Here is an 11,008-nt window from a genome sequence, read left to right on the forward strand (position 1 = left end):
TAAACGCGGACCGGCAGGGTCCTGAAAGAGAGACGGCCCTGGGTCATTACTATGCAGACAGGTCAGGGAAGACAATGACGCGTCCTAATGAGCCATCTGAGCATGCAAGGGTCTTTTAAAAATGGAAGTTGGTCACATGACCACAGAATGTTTGGGTACTTGCTTGTCTGGAATGTAGACTCAACAGGAGGGACACAAACATTTAATTCAGCCTCTTTAAAAAAAAAAAAAAAAAAAATCCCTCAGGTCTAAACACGGCGACTGGGTCTAATGGAGCTAGGCCTTGAGAAAATCTTTCCCTTTTGTGGTTTGAGTGATGTCATCTGAAAATGTTCAGCTCAAATTGTCTGGATTTTCATTCAGTGCTGGGTTTTTTCCCTTTCTTTTCTTTTCTTTTCTTTTCTTTTCTTTTTTTCTTTTTTTAAGGAAAATTGCGCTTGAGGAAGTATTCAAAGGGGGAAGTATTCACATTAAAATTCCACCGCTGAGTCCAGAGTTTAATTTTTGTCATGTGTAGAACGTATGTTTTGAAAAGGAAGTTCATTTTGATTGATTTTTGGCCACTTGTTTGCTTTTCGATGTTTGATGTTTTATTTGTAGAATCCAATCTTGCCTATGGTTCTGTTGAACACAGGGTTAGTTTGTTAGCTCTCAGCACAGTGGGAGTATCAGTCACCCATAACATCGTTCGCAGTCTCTCTCTCTCTCATGCTGTCAAGCCGCTGAGGGTCAGAGGTGACTTCATATAAAACCGAGCCTGTTTGAATAGGAGTCGATCCACCACTAAACACAAGAATGTATACGACTGCCTAGAAAAACAATAACGTCAGGCCTACTTCTGTGACTGACTCAGAGCCAAACATGTAATGTACTGCTGAGGTTTAATGATGTCTTCCTAGACTCATCCAAGGTCATACGGGTAAACCAGTTCACAGAGCATCTTTACCAGTCATCTGGGTAAACCAGTTCACAGGGGATCTTCAGCAGTCGTATGAGTAAACCAGTTCACAGGGCATCTTTAGTAGTCATATCAGTGAACTAGCTCTGAGTATATCTTAAGTAGTCGTTCGGACAAACTACCTCTCAGTGCATCCTTGTCAGTCATCTGGGTTAATCCACTCTCAGAGTTTCTTCATTGGCTACATTTGCTCTGGCCTCATACAGGCATTACTCTGAAGATGTTTCAAACTGCCGATTCTTTACATGTGGAATATACTTGAGCATGCACATACATGCACACACTTGCATACACAAACACAAACACAGACACAGACACACACACACACACACACACACACACACACACACACAGAAACATATATATGTAGAAACACAAACAGACATAGTGTGGAGGTTGGTAGTCACTGGACGTTATTAGATATCAGTGCATAAAACATATGATTTCTTTTCTGCTTACTGGTCATGCATGATATTATAAACAGCGATAGGAATTTTCTTTAATATGTAAATATAATGAGAAAGAGAAATATAACATCAACCACTGCTTTTTGTGTGTTATCCATTAAAATTATATATTTTTGGTGTTTTAAGGGTGTATCTTTGACACAGCTTAAAGGAACTGCAATTTTTATTTCTGTCTTCTGACGTGGGCACTATTATGTGCAGTGTTGTGTAGACAACTCTGAAATTAGGGTAATGTATATAGTATGCAAAAAAAGTAAAGATTTGTTGCCCCCTGCTGGTCGTGGGTAAATACCTTGTTGCTCAAGCAAATCATTATTACCCCTTCATACAACAACGTTTAAACAGCGTTATTTAGCACATCAGCGACCTGTAGGGCTGTTAATAAATTACACAAGGGTGAACATATAACATTAAAATATCCTCCGATGTGCGATTTTTCCAAACCAAGGTGCAAAACACTTTACCTAGGATGGCATTTGTTCCCTGTGTTTGTTTACACACACATATGTATATATCACCTGATAAAACGTTTTCACTATGAATGGTCTTTATCTTTTTCTGAGAATCATATGACACCTTCGCCAGTTTTTCCGAGTTTGACCATCGTCAGTTCAGCTAATGAGCGTTTCATTATGGTTTTTCCAGGAACAAAGACTCGTTTTGCATGCATTAAAGCAATCAACAGAGCAAAATACGTGAAACTTCGTTAAAATTACCATAACGTTAGGGGCAGCAAGGTGTGCTCGTTAGCGAAGCAGTTTGAATTCATTGACTTGCTTGTCCTCTCTGTAACACTAATGAAATATTCTCAGGCGCTCAGTATGTCACTAGTGCGATCCATTTGTCATGTTTTCATACAGAAGAATTTTTCTGTGCATCAACGTACAAACGAGGCATTCACATAAAAGCACCTAAACCGCTCTATTTAATCTTTTGTTCACTGAGACGAAAGCCTGACGTAAATTGCGCGGGAACGTGACACAGAATTAGTTTCCCAGAGCCGTTACCCGGGACTGGCAATATATTCACTCGAATGAGACATCAGATAACTGGCACGGGCTCGAACATCTACTGTCTGTTTGGTATGTAAATGGAGAGGGTAATTTTACCCTCACAGATGTTAGTGTCCACAAGCCATTTTCTCTGATGGGGAACTATCAGCTCTCTGACACGTCTGGGCTCACTGCCAAGACACACGAAGGGTACCTCATGGCAGAGACTGACAGAAATTTCCTATGCACTAAGACGCAGGTTCTGTAGGATGCATGTTGTTAAGGATGTGTATACACCGAGAATCTTAATTATCGAATCACCCTCATTTACAACTCTTTTGCATGAGTTATACCTGTTACATGCATATGTGAGAGCATCCTGTCTGAAAATGATTTGAAATTAAAGAGGATGGCTTTGGATAGAAAATCATTTTGGTTTGGTTTTGTTATGGTTGTGTGGTATTTATTGTTTTGTTTGAGTGTTTAGCTGTCTCTGAGTAGTTGGGAGTTATTTTATTCCAGACGTGTTCCCGAAGTGTCTGTATCTGATGATATTCCTAATTTCACAGGCAACATAATCTAGTCTGACACAGCTCTGGTAACTACACAGCACATGACAATATTGTGTGATCATCTGTCTCCTTGCCCCTCACCTTCTCCAGAAAGCGAGAGAGAGAGAGAGACAGGGAGGCATGCGTCAGCCTTATCACACAGGGGCAGAGTGGAACCCAGCAGGTAAGTAACCACCTTGGCCACTGATAAGGAAAGAAAATTCTTGCTTCAGGAGGACCAAGAAACACCCACCAGGTTGTCCTTAGAAAACCAACATCCCAGCTGTAGCAAACAATACTCACTCAGAGTAGAGAGAGAGAGAGAGAGGGAAAGAGGGTGTGAGAGAGAGAGAGGGTGTGTGTGTGGGGGGGGGGGGGGGTGAACACTTTACAGCACATTGCCAGTGCTATTCAGGAGCAACGATAATATTTATTTCAACATAACATTTCATTTTCAAATGTGTTTCCTGCACCACTTTATCAAACTGACATTTTACTATTTATTCAAGGTTTGGGATTTCTCTCTGAAAGTTTAGAAAAGACAACAGAGACTTTGGGTCTACATAATAATACGGACATGCAGGGAATTTTGCAATCCTAAGCAGAGCACACAAAAAACTTTAATGAGCTTTGACTTTCTTTGTGCTCAAACAGAGACGGGAAATTCCACAGGGCAGGCAGATTTGATGAGGTATAATGCCAAAACAGATACCCACGGATGGCTTAATCCCTCGGATCAGTGGTCCAGTCGTTTTCCATGTCACACAGAGAGTCTCATTCACTTTGTATGCTGCGGATGCCGACTGCCTGACTGTAAGCTTATTTTCCCCTCTTTCCAGTATGGACAACCCCTGACACAAAATCATCAAAATCCAGTTATTTACCCCTGACAACTAATGTGATGCACTGCTAAAAAAAAAAAAAAAAAAAAGAAAGAAAAACCATGGAGCATTGCATTAGAAATCATCTCATCCGTGTGTGTGAAGTTACTTTGAAAAATCAGGTGTTTTTAACACAGCGTCCTGCAACATGTTTAATACATTCTGCAGGCAAGTTTATGTTTCCAACGACAAAGGCCACGTGGCGGTGACGGGACCAAACCTTTTCCTTTCATGAGTTTGTTGTGATACTCCGCTGGCCTAAAGTGTGTGGACAGCTCTGCTTTGTGAGAGGTGCCCGGAATTCAGCGTGCCGCCGCGGGTAGAACGGCGAGATAGACCCAGACAAAAACCCTTTGAGACTTGTAATCTCTCATTAAAGCCCAGGTCTCACGTGCTTTCAGCTCGCCCTTTAAATGACACTCCTGTCCCAAAACACTGCCAGCTGGACCACCAAACGATACAGAAAAACCAAGAAGACCCTGCAGACAAAATGACATTGAGGGTAAGGAACATACTTAAGCCGTCATGTGGAGAGAAAGGGAATGAGGTCGTGAATCTGTGACATTCTAAGTGTCTTTCTCAGTCCCCACCTGGACAGTGAATGATGGGTAAACTTCAACAGTACGACAGGCTATAGAACTCTTACCAACGCCTCATAAAGTTTTTTAAGGAAGATGAACAGTTAGGCTATGGTCCAGGAGTGGGTGTTTGGGGTAATATATACTCATTATGGCAAAGCCTGTTTCTCTTTTAGACTGATAGCTCTGCTTTAAGAGCGGCACTGGTGCAGTCATAGTGCACAGCTCATCACTCTGTCTCTGCATATTGAATAGATCACCATTTAATCGTTCGCTTTTCCGTGCCAGCGCACTCTAATGTCACGAAGATGCCGGTGTACCCTCATGGTAAAATCAAGGGTCATTTTTTTCGTTACCTGCAGAAAAATTTGTGTGTGTGTTTATTTATTTATTTATTTATTAATTTACGTGAGTGTGTCAGACCAGTCAAGTTTCCTTGTTCGTCTTGTCCCAGTGCTGTCTATGTCAGCACCCATGGAATGCCTTTTGTCCAATCAAATTACTTGGTCGGAACTAACTGTTGTATAATGATTCTTAATTTTCAATCAGTGACAGTTCAGATGCGGTTGCCTCTTTCACTCTGGGCACCATTAGCTACTGCAACGTCATTTGTCCGTTTGACAATCACAAAATGGTGCTCTGACTTTCCATCTGCTGCAGAGATGTGGTGAGCAGCTGTCTCACGGGAACCGGATGTTAACATTTCGATCTTAAGAACCGAGCTTTGTTTTTCGTCTTTAGCGAACTCTGACATGGTGACAGGTTTTGCCGTCTCTGTCGTCACATGCAAGGTCGAGTGAGACGCAAAGACACTCTGTAGCGATAAGGGACACTCAGAGTGTTATTACATGGGTCTCAAGCACATCAAAGTGTGAGATTAAACAAGATTGACCCACTGGAGCATCACTGATCCAGCAGAAACGAGTGACAGTTGTTTCATCTCTCAAAGGAGGCACTTGCTCTCATCTCCTCCATTCATCTGCCCATCAGTAGCACAGGTCCTGGTTAGTCTCTTCATCAGGTTCAATTACCAGGTCCACCACACCTTCAGTGTGAATGAAACAGCATTCACTCGTGTGAGATAACAGATCATTCGCACTCAATATCCTGCATCGTCAAGCTGTTTGATATGGCGGGGAACCTCTCTTACATTGATCAAAATGTCAGTTGTCTTTTTGGCTAATTCCTTAAAGAAAAATAGACTTCCAATGCATGCCTTTCCCGCTAATTCAAATCAGCCCCTTTTTTTCAAGCGTTTAAGGATTTTTTTTCACTGACGTTCCTTTGAATGTCCTAAAATAGCTTACATTAAAATCTCAGTCATCCTCAGTTATATTCGGTTCCAGAGGTGATGTGTATGACTGCTATGACTAAAGGAGAGATGTCAGCTGAAATCATTCCTCTTATGACCTGAATAGCTTTTTTTTTTTTTAAGTTACATTCTGTACTCCAAGATCTTGTGGCCCAGGAGCCAAAAACCTTCCAGAAGATGCATGTTGTTTATGGTCATCATTGAGTGGCACACCCCAACACTTGAGAAAAGCAGTGTGTACTATGAACATTTCACCTCTTCTTGAATGCAGAAGAACATTGTATTATTTGGGTGATGGTGGGGGGGGGGGGGGGTGTCGAGAGGCAAATTACAGTGGAATACCCACCTGTTTTTTCTCTCAGTTTGAGGCTTCCTGTCCTGATGGCCTGTGTCCAGGCTGGAGCATTATACTGAAAGGAGAGACACCTTCAGAAGCCAACAAGTAAGTCCTTGTGATAAAATACAAATTTCACAGCTACAGCGCAGGTACAATCAACACAGCGGGAAACGTTAGCGAGTGGGAATGGGTTTTAGATGAGGCGGAAAACAACAAACTTTAAAACAATTTTTAAAATAAGAAAATGGATAACCAATGTGAGTGTGAGATTTTGTTGACTCGATAGTAGTATATGCGTGCAGGGTTTGGCCAAGCATGCAGAGTTATCTCTTATCTATCAGCCCCGTTACTAACATGTGTTTGTCTTGATAAAAGCACTTGCCTCTATCTTCATTCACAATGGCCCATCGGACAAAGTCAGTGAGCCGTGAGGGTAAAGACAGTGGAGTTGATTGGATATTTCCATTCTATTAGCCAGAGTACAAGGTCATCTTCAAATCAAAAAGTTATTTCCCATATGCTGTTTTCTGAGGGGGGGGGGGTTACATCAAACATCTCTGTCTTCAGGAATACATATTTTATCCACTGTCATGGTCAATAAGGAGTGGGTAGATCTGGAAATTAGAACTCAGATTCAATACAGGCTGTCTTAAGTCTCTAAATCTAATTTAGTCTTTTTATGTCGTATGCAAAGTGACTTTTTTTTTTTTTAAAGAAAAAAGTACCTTCAGCTCAAGGTGAGGAACTTTAAGAGGTCTAAATGGAATCTACAGGACTGAAAACTCCAGTAATTTCCATTTAAAAGCTCTTTTGGTCCAGGGAAAGAAGCTCATTTATCACAGAGGACAAAACAGAACAGCTACAAAGTAAAACATTATTCTAAAACAGCATGGGTGTAGTAGAGAGCTGAGTACATAAGTGTGTGAATAAGAACAATCAAACAACCGAATGACAACTCATTTAAAGGTGATAACAGTTTCCCATAGGCATCACAGGTGTTCCCTTCCCTCCTTATGGAGAAACAAAACTGACTGTCATTAATATGTCAAGCAAATCAGAAGGTCAATTTTTAATAATAGTTTTTCTGCCCATGACAGAAAAGGGCAAGGGGAAATGCAGTTATTATGTCATAAGTTCAGTGTCATCTGGATTGACCTTTCTGACCCTGTTATGTCCTAGCCGTGTGTCACGGGCTACGTGTCGTCTGAAATGATTGCAGGATCATTTGTAACTGACCTTTCTCCATCTCTTAGATTTGAGATCAATTTTCTTTGTGATCGAGATGACAGAATAGCTTTCCACTTCAACCCACGCTTCACTGAGTCTGACATCATTTGCAACTCCTACATGTCAAACCGCTGGGGACAAGAGGAGAGATGCAACAACTTCCCTTTTGGGACAGAGGAACCCTTCCAGGTGACAATTTGTCATTAGCAACCTCCAGTCATTAATAGCTGTATTGACACAATGAATGCGAACCACATCCTCTCTCTTTCTCTCTCTCTCTCCCTCTCTCTCTCTCTCTCCTCAGATTGAAATTTACTCCGATAACGACCATTTCCACGTTTACATAGATGACACCAAGATTATGCAGTACAAGCATCGCGTGGAAGACCTGAAGACCATCACCAAAGTTCAAGTGGTGAATGACGTGAACATCTCCTCTTTAGAGATCACCAAGAAGCATTTTTACTGAGGCAGAAAGTTGAAATTTGATAGACCAGAGCCTCATGAGTAGGCTCAGCTTGAAATAAGCTTTTGTTTGTTTACAGTAGATTACTGTGCGTCTCATATTACTTTCTGTTTTTAAACTTTTAATAACTATCTCCATGGATCAAAATTTGTCTGGAGCAGTGTAAACACCTCCATCCGGTGCTGGTTGATCAGAATGCCATTCTAAGAAGAAAAAGAAAAAAACTGAGAGAATAAACGAAGAAGACTGGTGTGATTTCGACGACTTGAATCTGGTTGGGACTATCTTCGGTGTGGCTTTGAGAAAACTGTCTCTTTGGCTTTTCAAACACCTCTGTCTGGCATAATTAACAGCTTCCAGGAGGTATTAAATCCTTTAAAAAAAAAAAAAAAAACAATCTTTAGAGGTCATAAGGTAAAAACAGATTAAGCACTCCAAAAAGTTGGCCGCTCTGAGATTAAAAAATAAAACTAATTCCAGCAATCATAACTACAAGGCATTAAAGCAGCAATACTGGATCTGTGGTACAATGCTGTTGTCAATTATGATGTAAATAAACAATTATTATTCTATTTTGTGGGACGTGATGTTATTAGTCTTAATTATATCAAAGGAAGACATCACTCTGCTGGTTCCTGATGATGATATTGCTCGCTGGATTTGTTCACACAGCGTCCGTTTAACCCATGTCTGGTAAGACCATGAAATGGATGCAGTAAGAAGCAAAATATATTTTTGATATTAATTTGCATCTTCAGTACTGGGTGTCGTATAATCGCTGCTGCGCAAATTGGTCTGTAGAATTTATCCAAACCATTTAAATTGCTATTTAAGGGTCAGAGATGGTGAAATATTCTGATAACTCGACATTTTTTGTCGACATTAATGTCAGTTTCCTAGTAATCACACAAGATCAGTGCATCAGTGCGACCGACTGACGCAATGATGCTCGACAGAACGTTGTGCTCAGGATCACACAAGTGGCTTTGCGCGTCTGGGACAAACATTACCTCCGATAGCTGAGCTCACTCGCCGCAGCCGAGCTTTGCAGGAGGGAAGACGTCCAGTCATTCCGTTAGAGCAGGTAGGTCAGGAATGTATGATCACGCACTCCAGTGCCTTTGGTACAGTTTACAAAGAGAAAAGTGTTTGTAAAAGGGATGCATTTTCAATGACCCGAATTACGCACTCTCTAAGGTAAGTGTTTATACCTCTCTTTTGGGGAAATGATAACTAAACTAATTTTATTTATTTAGTCTGCTCTCGAGCTTCGAAACGGTTTAGGGGCAGAAAGTCTCTACTCAAAGAAAAAAAAGCTATTTGCGCGACATATAATTAAGTCATGAAATTAGATAACTAAGCTGTTTTTGTCCAGCAAGTTGCATAGCACCCACTAATAAAACCAACAGAGTTTAATATTGCCTATACTCCTCATAGTTATTTTAATTCTCGGAGGGTTCTCGGAAAACAGGCTATTTTCTTTGTTTTTCATTCACATATGCTTAGATGGTCTTTGATTTTATGGTTAGTATTCGAAGCAGCTCACATTCATGTATAATACGTAAAATTACATCAAGTAATTCTCTGTGAAGTTTACGTTAAGAATGTGACTTAATCGCAGCAATATGTTAGTATTAGTCCTGTTTCTTACCTAAATATATAAAAAGCGAAGTCATTTCAACCGTCAAACGCAAGGCTAATTCTATCTATCTTCACTCAGTAATTCACAGCGGCTGAGATGACAGACGTCACAAGCCAAGCGCAGGAACAGAGAGGAGGAAGAGGTCATGTTCTACCACCTATTTCACTCTAACTGATTTTACAGTTTGCTATGAGCCTGAATATTCTGCTATGGGACATACAAAGCATGTTTTTAGGAGTCTGAGCACGCTCCATTGGAAAAGAGAGAGTGCCCACCAACCCTGAAAAAAAAAAAAAAAAAGATGAATCACTCTTCAGATTTTGAGAAAACAGAGCTGCAGTTCTCTAATTCAATTTTGTCTGGAAATGTCTCGCACGGTGAGACCAAAGACAGTGACGATTTTTTCCTGCACCAGAGTGACGAACTGGAAAGATTGCTCCTCTTGACTATCAGGGAGCCCACCACAATTACTCTTACTGTGATGTACACGCTTGCTTTTGTTGTGGGCTTTGTGGGAAACATCATGGCCATCCGAGTCCTAACCAGTCAGAGGAGCAAGAGATTGCAAGGGGTAAGTGCCACCAGAAGCCTGCTCATCAACCTGGCCGTGTGTGACCTCATGGTTGTCTGCATATGCATGCCAATCACTCTGGGCCATAAGATCTACACGGCCTGGGTGTACGGAGATTTCCTCTGCCGCGCCGTCCCTTTCATCCAGGCTGTGTCTGTGTCGGCGAGCGTCCTCAGCCTGACGGTCATTAGCGTGAACAGGTACTACAGCGTCCACAGCCCCCTGAACGCTCGTTTCTTCTTCACTCAGAAGAAAATCCTCTGGACGATTATGGTGGTATGGGTTCTCTCCTCAGGGATCTGTGCTCCCCTTCTTTTCATGATTAAACTGGACGAGCTTCGGGTCATGGATATCACGTTTCCCATTTGCAGAGAGCTTTGGCCCCACGCAAAGCTTAAACAGTTCTACAACGTCTTACTCTTTGTCACCCTTTACTGTATACCGGTCACTTTTAATCTGACCATCAGCTTCCTGACGGGGAAAAAGCTCTGGAGGGCATCCAGACGCTTTGTGGACTTTGACCCTCACAGTCAAGCCGTGCACACGTCGTGTCTTAAGACGCGGAAAAAGATTGCCAAGATGGTGGTGGCGCTCGTGATCCTCTTTGCCATTTCCTGGCTTCCCTTGTACGTGGCGGATATCATGATCGATAGGGAGGTGCACCCTCCGCATTGGGTTCTTCAGATGCGTCCATTTGCCCAGTGGCTTGGTCTTGCCAACTCCAGCCTGAATCCCATTTGCTACTGTTTCATTGGGGACCTCTACCGCTCGGCCAGAGTGATCAAATCCAAGTACCATCAGAGGATGCTCTCCTTCTTCGGAGCCTCCACCTCCACAAAATTGTCCCAGTTGCTCTCACTCAAGAGGGAGCAGGAAAGCAATCAGCAAGGCACTGACCTCCATGTGGTGTCAGAGGACACCTTCTCCAACTGGTGCTCTCACACCAATGTCTATGAACATTCCAATCAGGTGGTGTCTCTTCAGAGCCTCTCTGTAAAAACAAGTCCTCCTGAACTCCTTACTTAG

General features: G+C 41.9%; 2 protein-coding genes across 2 annotated transcripts; both read left to right on the top strand.

The window, feature by feature from the left end:
- The first annotated feature begins 4,339 nt into the window (after positions 1-4,339).
- grifin (galectin-related inter-fiber protein) lies at positions 4,340-7,772 on the top strand. The gene is made up of 4 exons (XM_030790991.1): positions 4,340-4,351; positions 6,102-6,181; positions 7,330-7,492; positions 7,608-7,772. The coding sequence occupies exons 1-4, from the start codon at positions 4,340-4,342 to the stop codon at positions 7,770-7,772; spliced, it is 420 nt and encodes a 139-aa protein (XP_030646851.1).
- Positions 7,773-9,712: 1,940 nt separating this feature from the next.
- Positions 9,713-11,008, top strand: LOC115826070 (QRFP-like peptide receptor). The gene has a single exon (XM_030789747.1). The coding sequence runs from the start codon at positions 9,713-9,715 to the stop codon at positions 11,006-11,008; it is 1,296 nt and encodes a 431-aa protein (XP_030645607.1).

This window comes from Chanos chanos, chromosome 13 (genome assembly GCF_902362185.1).
Source record: "Chanos chanos chromosome 13, fChaCha1.1, whole genome shotgun sequence".
NCBI classification, from domain to species: domain Eukaryota; kingdom Metazoa; phylum Chordata; class Actinopteri; order Gonorynchiformes; family Chanidae; genus Chanos; species Chanos chanos.

Excerpts from the sequence above, each read along its gene's own strand:
- grifin (XM_030790991.1), top strand. Across the intron at positions 6,182-7,329 it reads ACACCTTCAGAAGCCAACAA|ATTTGAGATCAATTTTCTTT; the intron begins GTAAGTCCTTGT and ends TCCATCTCTTAG. Across the intron at positions 7,493-7,607 it reads GGACAGAGGAACCCTTCCAG|ATTGAAATTTACTCCGATAA; the intron begins GTGACAATTTGT and ends CTCTCTCCTCAG.
- LOC115826070 (XM_030789747.1), top strand. The coding sequence starts at position 9,713 with ATGAATCACTCTTCAGATTTTGAGAAAACAGAGCTGCAGTTCTCTAAT.